This window comes from Corylus avellana, chromosome 4 (assembly GCF_965113065.1).
Source record: "Corylus avellana chromosome 4, dhCorAvel1.hap1.2, whole genome shotgun sequence".
In the NCBI taxonomy this organism is placed as follows: domain Eukaryota; kingdom Viridiplantae; phylum Streptophyta; class Magnoliopsida; order Fagales; family Betulaceae; genus Corylus; species Corylus avellana.
In genome coordinates, this window is record NC_142493.1 from 12,629,716 (window position 1) to 12,651,554 (window position 21,839).

A 21,839-nucleotide genomic window follows, 5' to 3' on the forward strand; every position below is an offset into this window, starting at 1 on the left:
AATTCGATACGTACCCTTAATTAAGTAATAATGCTAGAAGTCACTCTTGTATTACTCTAAAAATGATGTGGCTTCTAAAATCATAACTGGTCTTGTGATTGATCATTATTGAATTTTGATTAAATAATAATTTTAAAAACCGGCCACCTCATTCATGAAGTCACACAAGAGTGACATCTAAAATATACTTTAATTGATATTTTAAAACTTTAATAAATAATTTCAAAACGCCAAGAGTTTTCTGACGTTTTTCCTTGAATTAATATTCCAAAGGAACAAAAACAGGTATGTTTCATAGTGTGAGGAGTACACGTAGCTAATTTTCAAATGGAAATTAAAGTTGAAACTAGAAATAGCGGGCGGATGGTAAGGGCCGCCAGTGGTTCCGCGCGTTGACGTTCCTATTCATCAGGGCAAAATTGTGGTCAACTAGTCTTTTAAGGTTTCCTTTTTTGTACGACTATCTTCAGATGCAGAAAATGCGGCCAATTATAGAATGAATATCAAAAAACCAATATTACTCTTAATTAAATAATTATATATTAAAACCAAAAAAAAAACATTGAAATTGTGAAAGCTTCTTTACTTTTCTTTAAAAGAAAGACAGAAAAAAGAAAAGAAAAAGGGATAGAGATTGAAAAAATGACAGCAGGGGTGTTCGCTACCGAAGGAAGTAGTAGTAGAAATGATATAGAGCTATCAGCAAATGCATCTGTAGAAGGATCTTTAACGGCGGCCGTCGTCATAATCTGCATTGTTGCGGCTTCAGCTGGGTTGATATTTGGCTATGATATTGGCATTTCCGGTTACGCACAATTAATGCATGCATGGGATATTTGAGTTTTTTCATGCAAATTTAATATAAATATTTATTAATTGTTTGATATTATTGCAGGAGGAGTAACGACAATGGAGCCATTTCTGAAGAAATTCTTCCCATCTGTTCTGCAGAAGATGGCGCATTCGAAGCCGAATCAATACTGCATATTCGACAGCCAAGCTCTGACAGCATTTACTTCCTCATTGTATGTATCTGGGTTGCTCTCATCCCTCGTTGCCGGCCGAGTCACCACCACTACAGGCCGGAGGGGCATTTTGCTCATCGGCGGCCTCGTCTTCTTGGCCGGCACAGCGCTTAACGCCGCTGCTATGAACATCGAAATGCTCATTTTGGGCCGCCTCCTTCTCGGCGTTGGCATTGGTTTCACAAATCAGGTGTGCAAATAAATCTCTTCAACTCTAGTTTTATTTTGATGAATGAAAGGCTTATCAATAGCAGTGACATGACGTAACCGTGAAAATATTGATTTTTTTATTTTATTTTTCAAAGCTTTTGTTAATTTAAATATTTTTATTGATATAAAGATAATTAATAATTAAAAAAAATAAAAAAGTGGGTGAGTTGAAAATAAACAAATATTCGAATATTTGATTAAAAGTGAATAAAACGCTAGAAGGAGGGCTCGAACCTCCGACCTTGTGGTTAACAGCCACACGCTCTAGCCAACTGAGCTATTCCAGCTTGCTTGACTGTTGTTCTACAGGCAGCACCAATATACCTTTCAGAAATGGCCCCACCTAAATGGCGCGGTGCATTAAACTCAGGCTTCCAATTATTCATCGGCGTTGGGGTAGTATTAGCCACAATCGTCAACTTCTTCGCAGCTCAAGCCGGAGAATCCGGCTGGCGAATCGCCCTAGGCTGCGGCGCCCTGCCAGCTGCCATGATGACGCTTGGCACGCTGTTCATCCCTGACACGCCGAGTAGTCTCATCCAACGGGGCCGAGTGCAGGAAGCCCGACAGTCGCTGAGCCAAGTCCGTAGCTGTGATTCGGACACTGAAGCCGAGCTGAATGAGCTCATCAGCCACAACATAGCCTCGAAAACCGCCGGGAACGAGCCCTACAAGGCCATATTCGAAAGACGGTACCGGCCGCACTTGGTGCTGACGGTGGCAATCCCGTCTTTTCAACAGCTGACGGGGATCAACATCGTGGCGTTCTACGCTCCCGTTCTGTTCCGCTCCATTGGGTTCGGCAGCGACAAGGCTTTGCTCGGAGCCATCATTCTCGGAGTCGTGAATCTTTCTTCTACGCTCGTCTCTACTTTTGCCGTCGACAGGTTTGGGCGCAGATTCTTGTTTTTGGAAGCTGGGGCCCAGATGTTTATTTGCCAGGTCAGTTTTTTTTTTTTTTTTTCTTTTTCTTTTTTCTTTTACTACAATCATCATATTTTAATTTAAAAATAAATAAATAAAAAATCAAAATTAACATGATATAAATATGAATGGATGGCTGGATGAAGGTAGCGTTGGCATGGATATTGGCGTCGGAGCTAGGGACGGCAGGGACCAACACATTTTCAAAGGGCTCAGCGATTGGGGTACTGGTCCTAATGTGTAGCATCTCCGCCGCATTTGGGTGGTCATGGGGGCCGCTAACGTGGCTGGTGCCGACGGAAATATTGCCGATGGAAGTCCGGCCGGTGGGGCAAGGGATATCCATTGCCTGCAACTTTGTATTGACCTTCATTCTGGCTCAGGTGTTCTTGGCCATCTTATGTCGGATGAAATATGGCGTCTTCTTATTCTACGCTGGATGGGTCCTCATCATGAGCATTTTCGTGGCGCTCTTCGTACCGGAGACCAAGGGGCTTCGCTTGGAGACCATGGATGCCATTTGGAAAAATCATTGGTTTTGGCATCGATTCGTTCCAACTGAGAAGATCCACCGATGAAGTTCCTTTTTTATAATCCACACACAAATTCATTTGCTTCATTACACTATTCTACTTATAGGAAACCCACGGACCGAACCGATTGCAACATAAATTTTTATTTTTATTTTTATTTTTATTTTTTTGACATAGATTGCAACATAAATTGAAAGCTTTTAGTAGTTTATTCTAATAGAGAAAATATTAATGAAATTCAAATAATTAAAATCAGATTCTATTTAAAGCATAATCCAAATTGAAGCTTCTAACCTAGCCTGTAAATAAAGGGCTTGTATTCCATCTCATCACTGAAATTTGTATGGCTGGAGAGGTATGTTAAAAGTTATTTTTGGCCGAGTGTTCTTATAAATTATTTGATTTACTAACATGCATCCAAATAAAATTACAAGAATACTAGAGAAGCTGTCATTGAATTCAACAAATTTGAATTTAAAATACACGAGCCATCTATCCTCTTTAACTCGTTTGATAGAAGTCTTTACCATATGAGAAATGATTCAAATCAATATTTTTCTCATCTTTTTCCCATCTCAACCTACAAATTCAATAGATTAACCATTAGATTTGTGAACTGATGTATATTTCACACAAATTCAATGGTGAATTCATTCATTCACTATGGAGATGGTTAAAAGATTGTTGAAAAATAAATGAATTCTATCATTTCTCTTACCATATAAACTCACAAATGATGTTGAAAAATTATATGAACCTACATAATGCATCTTAATGATAACCGACAGGGGCTGGGGAATCCCTCAATTCCTTTCCTTGAAAGTGAATATCCTGCAGAGAAAGCAGAGTGATCATAACCCAATAACAAAGTTAGAATAAAAGATATGGTAGATCTGAAAGACAAAAAACCAAACTCATTTAGTTAATGATGCTACCAAGTAACTACAACCCTAACCCCCCGGAACAACCCCTTCCCTTTTGCAGTGAGACATTTCAACACAGTTCAGCTAGATTGTCAATTTTTGTCCTCTATATTTATAGCTTAATCGAGTCCGCTGCTTTTGTCAAATCTAAGTCAATAATTCAGCAATGGTTGATGTACATCCAAGTCTTGATAAGCTACATGTATCATAACTTTCACTAATCGCGTTTTGCTTTGCTTTTCATCTTGGAAACAAAGATGGAGCATCGAACTTTCAAAAGGAAAGGTAACAGAAGGAATCAAACTCATTCTTATTTCGTGCTCTATCTATTATAGGTGATACAAAAGTCCTTAAGGGGTAGCTCAATCGGCTGGAGACCACACTTCATGAAGCGGAGGTCATTAGTTTGAATCCTCCTCCCCCTTTCCCTCCCCCTTGTGTAGACATGTAAAAAAAAAAAAAAAAAAAAAATTATATATATATACAAGACAGATTAACTTAGCATTACTTTTCCAAGGTTCTCTACTGCTTTAAATGGAAAACTTGTTGGCTACTTTGAAGGTAGGAGAGAGTTAAGACAAGGTCATCCAATTTTCCCATATCTACTTGTGATTGCTATGGAGATACTTTCCAAATTGTTGGAAAGGGGTCAAAAGAATGGAAAGGAATTTGGATATCATCCTCCATAATCTGAAATTCAGCTTACTCATCTCTGTTTTGCAGATGAGCTTCTGCTATTCTCGGTGGCTACATTGCAGTTGAATTGTCTAGTTTGCAAGCAAATCCAGCAAAGATCACATTTTACTGTGCTGGTGTGTCACAGAGAGTGAAGGAGCAGTTGCTAGAATGTCTAAATATGAAGGAATGGAAGCTTCCAGTAAAATGCTTAAGAGTGCCTTTGATTTCAATCGGTTCTATATAGCATCCAAGTCCATTGGTCAAATATCTTCATTTTGCCTAAGAAGATTATTAGAGCTATTGAACAAAAGTTCAATAGGTTCTTATGGAATAGAAATGAGGACTGTCCAGCCAAAGCATAAAGTATCTTGGGAGATGATTTGTGTCCTAAAAAGAGGAGGAGAGGAGGAGGGTTAGGGTTAAAGAGGATAGAGGAGTGGAATAAAGGTGAAATCTTGAATCATATTTGGAACTTGTTTACCAAGTCAGGATATCTTTGGGTGGCTTGGGTTAAAGTGAATTTACTGAAGGGGAGGAGCTTTTGGCAGCTTAAAATTCAACTGAAAGCTACTTGGAGTTGGAGAAAGATTCTTAAGCTGGGGGAGTTGGCTAAAAAATTCTTAAAATTCTCAGTTGGAGATGGAAGCTCTATACACTTATGGCTTGATTGGTAGCATCCGGATAAATTGGAAGAAAAATTAGCAAGCGTAATGAAGGAAAAAGAGCGGGATTGGCAGCCAAGAATGGCTCGATGGAAGCTAATATCGTTTTCTTGTGCACTTTAAAACTGTCTCTCTACCGCACTTCAAAACTGCCTCTCCACTGGGAATAGACTGATGCAATGGGGATATAGAGGAAAAGTGAGATGTTTATTTTGCAGAAATGTTATTGAATGCCGGGACCATCTATTCTTTGAGTGTGGGTTCAGTAAAAGAGTTCGGAGGGAAGTGATGAAGAGATGCTTGCGACATATCCATAGTTTGGGAGGAAATTATAAGTCAGGGAATTAAAGAATGAAGGAATAGGAGCATGAGAGCTTCAGCTATTAGACTGGCTTGGAGAGGAACTGTTTATCATATCTGGAGGCAAAGGAATGACCTGAAACATGGCAATCAGGACAGATCAACAGACAAATGCTGCAAGATATAGCATGGGCAGTTGAGTGGAATGTCATTTTCGTGCGATCGGTTCAAGATTGGGAGATGGATTTGATTTCTCCTTTTTTTGATCGGTTGTATTCTTGCAAGGTTTCCTTAGGCAATGCAGATCGTATTTGTTGGTCTTCTTCCAAGAAAGGCAAGTTCGAGGTTAAGTCGTTCTATAAGGCCTTGTCTTCTTCTTCTCAAGAGGAGTTTCCTTGGAAGAGCATCTGGCGTACTAAGGCGCCTCAGCGGGTGGCTTTTTTCGGATGGACTGCGGCCTTGGGCAAAACTTTGACTCATGATATGCTGCGTAAGAGGAACATAGTGGTTATGGAGTGGTGTTGTATGTGCAAGAAGACCGGAGAGTCAGTCGATCACCTTCTTCTCCACTGTGAGCTTGCGAGTGCTCTTTGGCACATGATTTTTCAGCGATTTGGGTTGCATTGGGTCATGCCGTGCAGGGTGAGGGCTTTGTTTGCTAGCTGGTGGTCGGGAGGACGTTCTCGAAGCGCGGTTGTGTGGAAGATGATTCCTCTGTGTCTTATGTGGTGTATTTGGAGTGAAAGAAATGCTAGATGTTTTGATAATTCCACTAGGACCATAGAGGAATTGACTCATTTCTTCTTATTTACGCTTTACTCTTGGACGGCCGCTTGGCTAGCTCCTTTAGTGATTAGCTTCTCTGATTTTCTTTTTCATTTCTCTCCCTCCTAGGCGCTCTCTGTTTATACTTCCCGTGTATATGGGTTGCGCCCCTCTGCGCTTTTTTATATCATGATTACTTATCAAAAAAGATATAGCATGGGCAGTGGGGCACATAATTTTGGGGATGGGAAAATTTAAGAGTGATGAAAATGCTGATATTTGTAATAATTGGGGCATATATCAGAATTTATTGTTGCGAGTAAATGGGGTGGGTGGTGATGGCAATTCTGTATAGCTGTGTTGGATGTATTAATTGTTAAGAGTTTGATGTTTTTTTGTTGATAGTTAAATCTGAACATGTGTTGTATTGGGTAAATGTTGTAGTTTGGGGGTAGATGCTTTGTGTAGCATCAATTGGTCCAGCATATTGCTAAAGAGTTCCGTAAATCTTTGATTTGTTGTTTATAGAAATTCATTCATCTTAAAAAACAGAGATTAACTTAGCAACTTATCAAACCAATGAAATTTAAAATGAAAAATGCCAAGGAGAAAACAGCATTTTTGCCTCATTTGACTACCTCCCGATCCCATGCGTACAGAGTAACTGCTGTACAGAGGTTGTTGAATCAAAGTTTGAATCATAACCATATTTGCAAAAAGAAAAGAGTTGAAAAGATGCAGATAATTAATCGAAGATAAAATTATGTCACACTTACTGATAACCAAACGAAAAAGCCATTGATATCAAGGCTCTATATATTATGTGGCAAATATCCAGTGAAAGGAAGAAGTCCTCGTGTCTAGACACTATATAATGAATCTATACATTCATAAGATATAAGATGCATAATAGATGGACAAACGGCTTGTTTTCCCAAAAGGTAGGAGGTAAGATTAAAACAAAAAGATGCTTTCTGGCATTATTTGGATGAAAAATAATCTGTTCTTAAATTAATTCTTCCAGTAATATGACAGTTTGACCTGATGTAGACTTCCCAACATCAAATGAAATCCTTCTCTTTTGTCATATTATCACTGGCTCATTTTCAGAAAAATGTTAGGTAACTTGCAAGTTATAAACGCTTATATACAATGGGGAATGAAACATAATAACGTATTTTAGGTGACTAACATGTTCAGAAAATATAAACATAGTAAATATGAAGAAAAAACATTTTGAAACCAGTATAGAGCATGGTCATGGGAAAGGCAACTAATACTCACAGCAGCAAAATGGTTAACATCCCGATGGTGAGCTTCATCAGCACGAATCACAGTTACAACATCCTCTAGTGTTGCATCCTTGGGTAGCTTCCAGTAGTCTATTGCAATAGCAGGAGCCTGAACATTTTCAATTGCTCCACTAGTGATATCCTTCAAATACTCTGTATATGAGTGTATAGCCTCCTCCTCCAGGTAACCAACAATTCTATGGGCCAGTTTGGGGGAGAGTAGATATGCAATAAAGTAAGCATTGAAGAAGACTCCCTGCACAGTGAGAACCAGCAGTCTTTCATACCATTTGGGCTTCACGAGTTCCACCATTGTCATCAGGTGCATTCTCTCATTCTCTGCTTCTTCAAGCAGCGCTTTGATCCAACCACCACTATGCTCGAACTTGCGGAGAGACCTCAGGTGCAGCAGCATCCCTCCTACCATACCAGGAACAGCTGCCACAGTCTCCAGCATCATTGCACGACACCCATACCGTCTCTGCAATATGTTATAAAATTAAAATCAAAGTCACGAGCATATACTTTGGAAAGAATGGCAAGAAGCAAACAATAGGATCGCCAGCAAATGCTGCCCACAGAGAAGGAAAATTCATCTTTTGAAGTTTGGTACATTCACTGGAAAGTAGATATATTTAACAAAAAACTGCAATTTGATATGTTGATTGCTGCAAAGAGCATGCATGAGGTTGACAAGTTGAAATCTTTGTTTGCAAGGAATTTGATATGAAAGATTTGTATGCTGCTAGAAAGATTCTTCCTATGGAGGTACAGGAACAGAAAGGCTGAAAAATTGTGGGTGTCTCAGAAAAATTGTGTCAAGAAGGTGTTGGAGAAGTTTACTATGAATAATGCTAAAGCAGTAAGTACCATTGGCGAATCACTTCAAGTTGTCTGCTAGTCAATGCCCAAGGACAAAAGAAGAAATTAAAGATATGTCAAAGGTGAAATATGCTAGTATAGTAAGATGTTCGACGTATGTGATCGTATATACCTGTAATGACCAAGGGAAAAACGTTAGCCGCATCTGCTCTATCACCCCAAAAAAAGTAGTCAATTTGAAACTTTGCCAAAATCCCTTATAAAGCATAGTTTAGCAAAGTTTCACCTACTAAGTAAGTAATATGAGACTTAGTACTTATAACTATCTTTATAAATTACCCACTCTATATGGGCTACTCATCATCTTTTCAATATAGGACCAGGGTCTTACAAACTCCCCCATTAAACCATTGACCCTTGTCAAGGCCAGGTCATGCAATGTTCCAGTATCACATGTCGTTACTAGGTGGCTCTGATACCATTTGTAACGACCCAAGAAAAAACGCTAGCTACATCTGCGCTATCACCCTAAAAGGACTAGTCAATTTACAGCTCCTCTAGAATCTTTTATAAAGCCCAATTTCATCTAAAAACTAAGCGATGTGGGACTTAATACTCATGACTATCTTTATAAACCACTTACTCTATATGGGCTACTCATCATCTTCCCAATATGGGACCAGTCTATTATAATACCATGCCTGATTTGGCTCATGTAGTTAGCACAGCAAGTACATGGAAAATCCATGAATAGAGCATTTGAAAGCAGTTAAATGGATTTGCAGGCATACGAGGGGAATTGTAGACCATGGTATTATGTTTTCCAAATAGTAGGGCTTTGTTTCAATTATGGGGTTTTTTTTTTTTTTTTTTTATAAATAATGTATATTCAAGCAACGAGCAGAGGGGCGCAACCCATGTACACAGGGAGTATACAAGGGACCCCTACTCCATAAAGAAAGAAGAGCATAAATCTAGAAATTCAGAAAAAGTAGAAGTAGTTGGAATAGGCCAAACAACTTTCCATGAAAACAGCGTTTGTAGCACCAACTTCTTCAAATGAATCAATTCTCCCTCACAATCATCAAAGCTTCGAGCATTCCGTTCTCTCCAAACACACCACATCACGCACAATGGTGCTAGTCTCCATATGTGCAACGCAATATGATTTCCCATTTGTCCCCTCCAACTTCCCAAACACTCACTCACCCTGCGAGGCATGACCCACACAACCCCAAATAGTTGAAGAATTGCACTCCAAATCTCTATAGCCACCTGACAATGTAGGAATAAAATCGACTCTCTACCATGCTTGCTCACGCAACACCATTCAATCACTATAATATACCTTCTACGTAAGTTATCCAATGTTTAAATTTTCCCTAGAGCCGCCGTCCATACAAAGAAAGTCACCCTCGGTGGTGCCTTTACTTTCCAAATACTCTTCCACGAGAAACTATAAGGCCTCGAATAGGATAAAATGTGATAGTAGGACTTGACATCAAAGACCTTCCTTCTCGATGGACTCCAACGCATTGTATCCACGTCCATGTCAAATTTTTTGTGAATAAAGCACCTCATAGAATCAAGAAACCACATCCACTTCTCAATCATGCACAGGGCGACTAAACAAAACATCCCAATGTATGCTTCCATTGTGAACCTGCATATTCTCCACCACCCAAGTATCTTTCCCACATGCAATATTGAACAATTCTGGAAAAAGGATCTTCAACAGTTTCTCCCCACACCATGCATTGTGCCGAAACGAAATTGTGGAACTCTTGCCTACCTCATAACGCACATGGTTTGCAAAACCATTCCACCCCTTCCTAATACTTTTCCATAAACCCACTCCATAGGGCCTCCCTACCTCCTTTGAACACCACCCATCTCTCAAACACCATATTTAGCTTCCACCACTTTTCTCCATAGAGCATCCCTTTCTATAGCAAATCTCCATAACCACTTACCCAACAAAGCACGATTAAAATGAAGTAAGTTTCGCACTCCTAACCCTCCCGAGCTCTTCGGATTGCATACTTGGGCCCAATTCACTAGGTGGAATTTGAACTCATCCCCCATGCCACCCCACAAAAAATCTCTTTGAAGTTTCTCTAGGTGATTAGCCACTTTCACTAGGATAGGAAATAGCAATAAGTAAGTTTCGCACTCCTAACCCTCCCGAGCTCTTCGGATTGCATACTTGGGCCCAATTCACTAGGTGGAATTTGAACTCATCCCCCATGCCACCCCACAAAAAATCTCTTTGAAGTTTCTCTAGGTGATTAGCCACTTTCACTGGGATAGGAAATAACAATAAATAATATGTGGGTAAGTTGGATAGAGTGCTTTTGATCAACGTTAATCTACCTCTTTTAGATAAATATAATCTCTTCCAACCCGCTAATTTGTGCTCCATTTTCTCAATAATGCTACTCCAAATATGAGATGCCTTATGATGAACACCCAAAGGAAGACCCAAATATGGTATTGGCAGTGAAGCCACTCCACACTCAAGAATATTGGCCAATCCTTCAATATCTTGAACCTCACCTACAGCCACAATGTCAGATTTGGATAAATTTATATTCAAGCCTGACACCACTTCAAAGCACAACAGCAAGCATCTCAAATTTCGGAATTGTTCGATACTAGGATCACAGAAAAGTAATGTGTCATCTGCAAATAATAAGTGTGAAACTTTTGTACCCTCCTAATTTCGCGAACCCACCGAAAACCCCGAAAGCCTCTCCCTCTCTCCACCGCTAGAAACATCATCCTACTAAAAGCCTCCATTACCATCACAAACAAGAAAGGAGACAAAGGATCCCCTTGTCGCACTCCTTGAGAATTACTAAAAAACCCAACAGGCAACCCATTAATGAGAATAGAGAAACAAACCGTAGAGATGCAATGCGCTATCCACCCCCTCCATCTCTCCCCAAATCCGCATCGCTTCAATACAGAAAGAAGAAACTCCCAATTAACATGATCATATGCCTTTTCCGAATCCAGTTTACAAAGGATACCCGGTTCCCCAGACCAAATCATACTATCCAAGCATTCATTTGCCACTAGAACAGAATCCAGAATTTGTTGACCTTTGATGTACGCATTTTGGGAGTGTGAGACAATCTTCCCCAAAACGGTCGTTAATCAATTAGCTAGAACCTTTGAAATGATTTTATACACCCCCCCCCCCCCCCCCTATTAGGCTGATGGGTCGAAAATCCTTTATCTCCATTACTCCAATTTTCTTCGGAATTAGTGCGACAAAAGTAGCATTCAAACTCTTTTCAAATCTGCCACGATTATAAAATTCCTTAAAAACCGCCATAATATCTTCCTTTACCACCGCCCAACACTTCTGGAAAAAAGCCATAGAAAATCCATCCAGCCTTGGCGCCTTATCCCCCCCTTCAAAGTTCTTACCACTTCCCATACCTCACCTTCTTCAAATTCTCTTTCCATCGAAGTGCTCTCCTCAACATCAATTGAGTTGAAGGGTTGATCCTCCATTTTCGGCCGCCACTTGTATTCTTCACAATATAGATTTGTATAGAAATTCACAATGTGCTGCTGTATAGCTGCTGGCTCAGTCGTCATATGCCCATCCACCCTTAAAGCTTCAATCGAATTGTACCGTCTATGTGAATTTGCCAATCAATGGAAGAATTTTGTATTGTTATCACCCTCTTTTAGCCACAACGCCCTTGATTTTTGTCTCCAACTCACTTCCTCTAGATAAGTACTCCTTTCCAAATTTCTAGAATATTCTTTGTGCCGTCTAGTACTCCTTTCCAAACTCTGTATCTTTGGACTATTGCGCATGTCTTTCCAGATTCGATTTAGTTATGATGATTTTCTTCTTCGTTTTTCTCCTTCTAGTTAGGTGATCCTATTGTATACTCCCAGTGTACCTTGGGGCGCCTTTACGCTTTTTTAATAAAACTTCTTATTACTAATCAAAAAAAAAAAAGTTTCTTTTGTGGTTAAGTTTCTCACTTCGGCAATCTCATCCAATTCACACAGCCCCTCCTCCATCTCCTTCTTTCGCTTCCTTGCATCCCCAAATTCCTCCTCATTCCATTTTTTCAAATCACATTTAAGGCTTTTAACTTCCGAGCCAACACAAAACTTGGGGTGCCTTCATAGTTGTAATTGTTCCACCACATTTGGACCTTTTCCACAAAGCCTTTTGCCTTCAACCACATATTTTCAAATTGAAAAGACCGCCTACCTTGATTTTGAACTCCACAATCCAGCAACACCGGAAAATGATCAGAAACAATCCAAGGAAGTCGTCTTTGCGTAGCATCTGGGAAATATTCCTCCCACTCCGTGGAGAGCAAAAATCTGTCTAGTCTAGACCAGGCACGACGGTTGGACCAAGTAAAACACCCTCCTACCATTGGTATGTCGATAAGGCCTTGTTCAAATATAAATTCAAAGAATTCGCCCATTGTTTGTGTTTGCCTAGATGCCCCTTTCCTTTCATTTGGGTTTTGGACAGCATTAAAATATTCCCCCCCCCCCCCCCCAACATACACCATCGCATCTCCCATAAAGACCTCAAACCTGCCAGCTCATCCCATAAAAATTTTCTTTCCACATTATCATTCGGCCCATACACACCTGCAAATGCCCAATTAAAATTCTACGTAGCACATTTGAAGGCACATGCAACCACAAATATGAAACTTATGCATGTAATTTGGATGACAGGAGGTCTACTACAGGTTATGTTTTCTCTCACTAATAGACAAACCTATCTATTGGAGATCCATGTCACAATCCCTAGTAGCTATGTCTACCACAGAATTTGAATACATGGCAATGGTTAAAGCTACTATCTTTGTAGCACGGTCAAAGAGCATGGTATAACGGAAGGTGGAGTTCAATTGCATTGTGACAATCATAGTGTCATTTACTTGGAAAAATAACAGGTTTATCATGCTAGAACAAAGCATATTGATGTGAGGTTTCACAAGGTAAGGGAGTTGATTGTTTCAAGTGAAGTGATACTAGAGAAAGTTCACATTTACGAATGCGGTTGACATGTTGACAAAGCCTGTTGCTACAGACAAGTTCAAGCATTGCTTGGACTTGGTTAATGTCTCTCAGTGTCAAAGAGGAGACATTTTCAAGGCTTTTGGTTCAAGTTGGAGACATAAGGTTTTGATATCTCCAAAGGATTTGAATATTCACCAAAGTAGAGATTGTAAGAGATGGTGGCTCAAAGATTGTAAGAGATAGTGGCTCATATTTAGGATGAGAAGTTCATATTAGTCTCTAGATTATAGGCCTTATGGGCAGAGTGTAGTGGAGTGAAACGAGCAAAGCCCATGAGGTCTATTGTAGCTTAATTTAAGTTTGTTGTCCTAGGTTGAATTATAGGTTTGGGGATGCAGGGTGTGAAGCAATATGGTAAGAGTAAAATGGGAACTTCAATATATCGGAGTAAGGTTTAACTATCGAAGCAAAGCCCATGACGCTCACTCCTGTGGACGTAGGCACACAACCAAATCAAGTAAATTTTGTGACTAGTTTTTCTCCCTTCTCTCTATACTTTTCACTAAATTGCATCATTTCAATGATCCCCAACAATTATTCTAATGTGGGAAAAACACTAATCTAAATAGAGATAAAAATGAGCAGCTAACATTGATGAGAACAAGCAACCAAAAGAAACCTTCATAAACTTGAAGATACAAAATATAAACAAGCAGTTAAAACTGATGAGAACAAGCAAAAGTTTATCATAGAATAAAGAGAATACTGCTCTATAGCTTTTGATCCATTATACAGTTACAGGAATGCAACAGAAGATACATGCTGGGATATTTTCTCAATATTAAAAAAATAATAATAATAATAATAATTTCACTTCACTTAAAAAAAAAAAAAAAAAAAAAAAAAAACTCCAGGTATTACTCACTTATGTTCTACCATAACAATATCTACTTAATGTCAGCCATAAAACAGAGACAAGGAAGGAAGGAATGTGCTTAAAATTAATGGTCCTAACCATGTGCTTTGATTCTTTTAAAAAATCACATCATAGTACCTTCCAACAAGAAAAGAAGATATTCAAGATCAGCAGACTTGACAAATAAACAAAAGGAAAAATCCAACAGTAATAAATGAGTAAACTGCGTTCAAGTTTATCAGTGTGCCTCTATTTCCCCTTTTTTTTGGGTTTTTTTTGCGTGGGGGGGGGGGGGGGGGGGGGTTTGTTTTACTACTATATATATATATTCTTCAGCACCAGAACTAGTCAAAAGACATTCTTCGATGTTCCCACTCAAATTCAGTTCAGCTTAGACATGAAAACTACCCAGTTCCACTGTGACAGACACAATCAATTAGTATACTGTTCTTCCAAGTTCCAACAGAGCTTTTTTTAGTGCACAAAATGTGGATTCTACCTAAGAAAAATTTCTCTGCAGTAACCCCAGAACTTAAACTGTTATTGTTACAAATATTTCACAAGGAAGAAAGCATTAGAAGCAATACATGAGAGAAAAAGTTAAGCGTGCTTTTTGATGACCAGAATAAAAAAATAAAAAAACAAGGTTGACTTTACCTTGAAAAATATATCAGTTGGAATTCTAAGAAGTTTCACTGTCCTGTAAGCAACTTTATCCAGAAACACCTTTGGCACATGGTGCTTTTGCAAATCTATTGATAAATCTGCCTTGTATGACTCCCATGGCTAGATCAAAAAAGAAAAATCAGTCAATAACAATTAGTATGCAGATCCAAAATTAATTTTTCTTCAAGTTTCACATCATATAAACTTACAAGAGATAGGCACAAGTGAAATAATAGTAAAGTGGTCGATGATAACATTTTCTTTTTCCCACAAAAAGAATGTAATATGGAACTATAACACATCTGCAAATGAAATGCATAACACATCCGGCATGCATCAGGAAATGTTGATTACAGAAATTTTAGCATTATAAAACTTAAAAGATGGCTTTACAATATGTCTCATAAAATATTATCTCAAAGACAGATTCTCCAGATCCGATGAAAATAATGAAGAGTTCCTATAATCTTCTAATACTGACTATTTTAGTAAACCCTAATCTGCTGCTGAAAATAATCACACTAAAGAAGTGCTGACAAAAGAATGATTCAATTTTGTTTCCGATTTCATACAGCCAACAAAATATGAGAGATACCAAGAACATATCAAAACAAAGAAGTGCCTATTTCAATCAATGAAGACTCAAAAATATTATCTTCAGTTTAAAATCCTCTATTAAGAACAACACTTAATTCTCTTACATAAGAAGGTTGGTGTAAAGTTGGTTAAGAACATTAAAGTTTCACAATTAAAGTGCTTAATATACATAATCTACTAGTTTTAGATTCAACTCAAAAGGAAAAATCATAGCAATTTTTCTCTCGAAAAAGCAAAATCTGAAAGAAAAAAAGCGGGGGGGAGGGAAGAGAGAGAGAGAGGAAAATCAGCTATTAGTTTTAGGATTTACAATACAAATTCATAAGTAATTTCACTAGATAATTTTGAATTAAAAAAAAAAAAAAAAAAAAAAAAAAGAAAGAAAGGAATAGAACACCCATCCATTACTAACAAGGTGAAAACCTTAAAAAGAAGCATAGTACGCACCAAGATCCTCAAGAATAACCACTACTCAATGACAAGAATTAAAGTGCAAGTGAAAGTGTCAATTGCTTGCTCTTTCACAGTAACACGTTGAACACCGTTCAACCATCAACCTTCACCTTATTGCTAACAATTGAGAATATACATAATCACACATAAAAACCTCCTAGCAAAACCAATCCACAAGCCAAGCACACTTTAAAATCACCAAAAGTCACCACCAAAGAACAGAGAACTAGGCACCTGAAAATACACCAGAACACGAGCCCAAACAAACACACAAAAAAAAAAATCATATAATAGGGGCGCGCGTGCACAAACACCCGCACACACACAATATCAAAGCAAGGAAAGTCACCAAAATCGCCATCATAAACAGTGACTACAAGTTCAAAGAGAGAGAGAGAGCATAAATCATCAGCAAAGACCAGACGACTTCCAGAATTGAAGACAAAATTATCACAATATAAACAAAAACCAAAACACAAAGCACGGACTCATGATCGCCAAATGATCACCAGGAAATTAAACTTAAGATGACCAAAAATGAAAGAGTGAGAGAGATATAATCGAATCGGTCACCATGAAACAATTCCAAGGCCACTCGGTCCCATCCTCTCTCTTGATCCTCGGCCTCGACACCCCCCAATAGCTCGACACCACCGCAGTCTCGTCGCTCTTCTTCGCTTCCGCTCCTTTCTCCTTCTTCTCCGACACCGTGGTGGTCGTCGGCCCCGGCGCCACGGAGCTCATGGCTCTGGTCCAGTAAAAGCCACCAAGCGCACCAACACTCTGGTGCTCCCTCACCGTCGAAATGCCGCGGCGGCTGTGCTCACAGCCGTCGATCAGGCCCCGCATCAAACTCCTCGCCACAAAACGGTTCATCGTTGACCACCAAAGAAAATGAAAGTTTCTCGAATGATTTTAGGAGACTGAGCGTCTGAGAGCAGTTATGTAACAGCGGGCGACAGGGTAGGGGAGGGGTTCCGATCCTGTGTTTCGCGGTGTACCGGTACGTACACTTCTATTTAAGCAGAAAATTGGTAGAGATCGTTATCCCATGTATAAATACAGTGCTATCGCGAAGTTTGGAATAAGAAGCGTGCGGCACAGGATTAGATTCTCTGCGGGTGTTTTATATATTGCTGTTCTGTTACGTCAGTGTGATACTGATTATTTTGTGTAAGACCAATTTTGTTACGGGTTTCCACGATACACAGGGAAGAAGATTTGGTTGTATTAGGAGAGAAATACTTCTGGGTCGTATAGGATGGTGAGAGAGGATTTCGTGACCGACACGGAATTGTCGAAAAGATGGGACTTGGTAGTGCCCTTAGCTCCGGGTTGAAAATTGCAGCTCCTTTTCCATTCACCCTTCCATTCCAGGATGACGGGAGGGAACTGTAGTGTCAAGACCAGTAAAACTGTGGTGTGCACGTGGCTTGCTCCTCATGCCACACGATTTCACAACGAGGCGGCTTTGACTGAAGCAAGTTTTGCCTTAGAGCCTGTTTTGACTCCGCTACTCGGCCAAATAACAAAGAAAAACTTATAATAAAACAAAGGGTTAATAACTTTTTTGGCACCTCAGTTTTCGCTTTTTTTTTTCTCTTTAAGTTTTAAAACGTGACAAATCTAGTACTCAACTTATGAGAAAAGATAAAATCAATACCTCCGTTAGTTCCGTCAGTCCTACTTAATGGAATTTTCACGTGTCACTCCCATAATACGCCACGTGTCCTAAAAAGTAAAAAAAATTAAAAAAATAATAAAAATAATAAAATAATAATATAATTATAAAAAAAATAAAATAAAAATAAAAATGTAAAAAGTAAAAAATGTATGCCCCAACATAGCATTCGGCCAATTTATGAATCAACCATGATCAGCAAATGGAATCCCTCGATAGGTTCAGGCCCTGCTTCGTACTTGGCATTAGAGAGATCCCAGAAAACTTCGATGTTCGAATTACCGGATTCCATCGATTTGCTTCCTTTCTTCTTCCATCAAGTTGAGCCGGAAGGCCACCGTCGATGGGTCATTGCCAAAGCTTATGCTTAGGCCCTAAGCAGAATTTGTCTTACACCAAGTGACTGTGATCAAGATTTTCTTCTAGGTGGAGAGGGTGATCTGTAAACACAAGTGACTTAATTTTGGATTGAAGGTGATTCTCTTACCTTCGACACACCCTTGCAGTTTCAGGGCCAAGCCTTCTCCTAGGTGCCAGCGAGAGCTCTTCACTTGAGCCCGAATTACTCATAACCAACCTCAACCTCTTCTTCTTCTTCGACTCGGAAACGTTCCGAGAACTCGACGAACCAACCCTTTCCACTCCATCCGCACTTTTCTTTCTAACTAATTAGCAACCTGAAGAATTCCTATTCTTAACCACAAGCCCTGACTGGCCACCAGATCTCAAACTGTCCTCCATCTACATCAAATCCATACCAAATTAATCAATTGAAACCCTGTAATTTGTAGGCTATTTTTTGTGCAAATTGCCGGATCTTTATTAGATTTTGGAGCAACAAAAGTCATCGAAAGGCTGAGAAGTCTGATATACGGATCCACCAGCAACGTAGAATTACAGTCAGATCTGTGGGACTTTGATTACAATGTACAGTCGGATTCATGGTATTTCCGGCGAAAGAAGCTAATTGGAGAGCCAAAGAGAGAATGGTTTTTTTTTTTTTTTAATTATATTATTATTTTTAATTATCATTTTATTATTTTTATTTTTATTTTATTTTTCTAGGACACGTGACGTATTAAGGGAGTGACACGTGGAAACTTCGTTAGTTGAGACTAACGAAAACTAACGGAGGTATTGATTCTGTCTTTTTTCATAGGTTGGGTACTAGATTTGTCTCATTTTAAAACTTCGGAGCGAAAAAATAAAAACTGTCAAACTGAGATACCAAAAAAGTTATTAACCCTAAAACAAAAAATCCAAACTTACATATATATACATTCCATCGTCATCTAGGTTGAGTTCACGAGCCCTCGTCGAGTTTAGTCGAGTGAGCCGGGTATCATTTGCTAATCGAGCGAACTTGTAAAATAACGAGCGGGTTTGAACAGTGTCAAGCTCAATTTTGAATCGTGTTTAACCAAGCGGGTACAATCGAGCTCACGAGCCGGCTTGCTCGTTTACAGCCCTAATTACAACATGTCATGCAAAAATATTAGATCTCTTAGAGGTCCACTAAAGCCCAAAGTGGCCCATTACCCCGCATGCCCATAGAGGCACAGCCACCTTCAAGATGTATCAAATTCCCTATCAGTGCGGCCCCTTTAGATGGATCATTGATTGACAGAATCCGTAGCAATAGACTGGCCCTTAAGGGGTTCATCGACCAACAAATCCCTAACTCATTGTCGGTCCGCTAAGAGATTCACTTTGACCATCGGTTACCCAATATAAATATGGTAAGAAAACCATAGAAGGGAATGGATCCCCTCATTAACGAACTTGCTTGTTTGAACTTAATCATTTGAAGGATGGATCGACTCGATAAGGAAATGATTCGTCTAGATATCTTTGGAAGGAAAGTCATTTATAGAATATATGACTTTCCACATTGAACTATTTGCCTACCCTAGTTTATGATATGTAGGGCTGTAAATAAGCCGATACACTCAACAGCTCGCTCGCTACCCGCTCAGCTAAGCTCGACTCGAACTCGAACTCGAACTCGACACTGTACAAGCTCGCTTGTTACTGTTAAAACTCGCTCGATTAGCTAGTGACACATACCCGACTCGCTCGATTAAGCTTGACGGGGGCTCGTGAGTTCGACTCGTTTAACTCGAGCTCGTCCGACTCGCTCATCTTGTTAGCCTGACTCGTTTGCTCGTTAATAGATCTTTTATATATATATATTACAAAAAAAATAGTTATATAAATTTAAATACATATAATAGTAATTAAGTAATATATGTTATATAGGATCCAATTACAATTCAAATACTTAATTTATTATTCATATACAATGACAATGTGATTTATATAATATGAAATTAAGTAATTGGCATTAGATTCAACAATGTGTTACTTATAGCCATAATTGAAGTATTAATGTATTGTCATTAATCATTATAATTTATATGATTATATCATATGATCAAATATGAATTGATCATTAAATTATATGATTATCTAATAACAAATTATACATATATAATATGACATAAGTATACAAATTGATACTAATACAATAATTAAGTACATAGAAACTTTGTTCCAACTTCCAATGTATGTTATAAGTTCATATACGTTATAAATTATAATTATACATATATATTGAATATTACAAATGTATAAAATCAATACTTAATCATATGATTCAATGACAATTCAAATACTTAATCATAGTATTCGTGTACAATAAAAATGTCATTCGTATAATATCAAATTAAGTAATTGGCATTGAATTCTACAATGTGTTATTTATAATCACAATTGAAGTTTTAATGTATTGTCATTATAATTTACATGATTATATGTCATAATCAATTGATCATTAAATCATATGATTATCTAATAACAAATTATACATATATAATATGACATAAGTATACAAATTGATACTTATGGGCCGCTTCCCACCTAGTGTTTGGAAACATTCCCATAGAATCATCCAATCTCTCATCCATTCGGATTAAGAGTGGAAAAGATTCCCATTGTAACCTTTTCCCCCTTTCAATAAAACAAAAAAAGAAAAAAGTATACAAATTGATACTAATACACTAATTAACTATCAAGAAACTTCGTTCCAACTTCTAATGTATGTTATAAGTCCATATACGTTATAAGTTATAATTATACATATATATTGAATAATACAAATGTATAAGATCAATACTTAATTATATGATTCAATGACAATTCAAATACTTAATCATAGTATTCATGTACAATGATAATGCATTCGTATAATTTCAAATTAAGTAATTAATATTGGATTCAACAATGTGTTACTTATAACCACAATTGAAGTATTAATGTATTGTCATTGGAATTTATATGGTTATATCACATTATCTATTGATCATTAAATCATATGATTATTTAATAACAAATTATATAATGGAATTTGTAATTTAAGCCAACCAAATTGACCAATTTTACATTTATCCCTAAATTATAATTATACATATATAATAACAATTTTTTTTAATTCCATTTTGTAACCATTTTTTAAACCATTTCTTAGTCAAAATTATGTCCTTTTGGGCTTATATTTAATTGATTATTTTTGTCATAGGTGGTCAGCCATTGCTGCTCACTTGCTTGAAGGACAGACAACGAAATCAAAAAATCCTCTTACACCAACTTTCCACTTTCGCCCACCTTCCCCCACGCCACTCTCTCTTTCTTCCATTTTATTTTCTTCTTTTTCATTCCTCGTCTCCCACTTCCAGCACACTTCTTCATCTTTTTCTTTTCTTCTTCTTTTATTCCTTCTTCAACCTTATTTGCCAACAGCTAAATCTGGCTTTCCTCTTTTCATCCCATATCTGCAAAACTTAGACTAGAGCATAAAAAATGCTTGCTTTTCTCAATCATGGAGGAGGGCAAGATTTGCAAGCTGATCTTCGTCCCAACACCATTTAAAAACTCTAAATGTTGTAGTGGCAGTTGGGACCAAGAGAGCATTTGTGGTGGTTGATGGTTACTTGCTCTTTTTTCTCACTCATAGCACACTTGTTGAGAGAGAAAAGAGAAGTGAAGTTGAGCGAGAGGGAGATTGTGAAATTACAGAAGAGAGAGAGTTGGGCTGAGAAGTGAAGTTGAGCGAGAGGGAGAGAAGTGAGAACCAGAGTTGAGAGAGAAAAGAACGAGGCAGAGAGATAGAGTTTGGGTGTGTTATACTTGTGAAGCTTTTCCTTGTCCCACATCGAAAAAAGAAGCAAAAACTATATCATCTCACTTCTATAAATTGAATGGCCCAATGCTTTGTAATCCAACCATCCAAGTCTTTGCCACTTAGGGGACTGTGAGTAAATCACTAAAGTTGCCCTGGATGCTCAACTATTTGAAATTTTAAATGGTGAAAAGAAATC

At 38.2% G+C, this 21,839-nt stretch overlaps 2 protein-coding genes and 1 non-coding gene across 4 annotated transcripts; 1 reads left to right on the forward strand and 2 right to left on the reverse strand.

Annotated features, from left to right (window-relative positions):
* The first annotated feature begins 642 nt into the window (after positions 1–642).
* On the forward strand, positions 643–2,815 carry LOC132178085 (sugar transport protein 5-like). Its single transcript, XM_059590543.2, has 4 exons — positions 643–805; positions 896–1,215; positions 1,545–2,177; positions 2,306–2,815. The coding sequence occupies exons 1-4, from the start codon at positions 643–645 to the stop codon at positions 2,735–2,737; spliced, it is 1,548 nt and encodes a 515-aa protein (XP_059446526.2). The 3' UTR covers positions 2,738–2,815.
* TRNAN-GUU (transfer RNA asparagine (anticodon GUU)) lies at positions 1,449–1,522 on the reverse strand. The gene has a single exon. It is a non-coding gene; the product is annotated as a tRNA-Asn (tRNA).
* Positions 2,816–3,050: 235 nt separating the features above from the next.
* LOC132178986 (ubiquinol oxidase 2, mitochondrial) lies at positions 3,051–17,100 on the reverse strand. 2 transcript variants are annotated; one of them, XR_015911920.1, is made up of 5 exons: positions 16,356–17,100; positions 14,724–14,852; positions 7,305–7,793; positions 3,411–3,523; positions 3,051–3,272 (listed from the first exon to the last, which is right to left on the reverse strand). XR_015911920.1 is itself a non-coding variant. In XM_059591586.2 (4 exons), the coding sequence occupies exons 1-4, from the start codon at positions 16,656–16,658 to the stop codon at positions 3,464–3,466; spliced, it is 981 nt and encodes a 326-aa protein (XP_059447569.2). In that variant the 5' UTR covers positions 16,659–17,100; the 3' UTR covers positions 3,051–3,463. The 2 variants fall into 2 exon arrangements, 1 of the variants encoding a protein (XP_059447569.2); XM_059591586.2 differs by having other exon boundaries at positions 3,051–3,523.
* Between the last annotated feature and the right edge of the window lie 4,739 nt (positions 17,101–21,839).

Excerpts from the sequence above, each read along its gene's own strand:
- LOC132178085 (XM_059590543.2), top strand. The coding sequence starts at position 643 with ATGACAGCAGGGGTGTTCGCTACCGAAGGAAGTAGTAGTAGAAATGAT. Across the intron at positions 806-895 it reads CTATGATATTGGCATTTCCG|GAGGAGTAACGACAATGGAG; the intron begins GTTACGCACAAT and ends ATATTATTGCAG. Across the intron at positions 1,216-1,544 it reads GCATTGGTTTCACAAATCAG|GCAGCACCAATATACCTTTC; the intron begins GTGTGCAAATAA and ends GTTGTTCTACAG.
- LOC132178986 (XM_059591586.2), bottom strand. The coding sequence starts at position 16,658 with ATGAACCGTTTTGTGGCGAGGAGTTTGATGCGGGGCCTGATCGACGGC. Across the intron at positions 14,853-16,355 it reads GGCCTTGGAATTGTTTCATG|CCATGGGAGTCATACAAGGC; the intron begins GTGACCGATTCG and ends TTTTTGATCTAG. Across the intron at positions 7,794-14,723 it reads CAACTGATATATTTTTCAAG|AGACGGTATGGGTGTCGTGC; the intron begins GTAAAGTCAACC and ends AACATATTGCAG.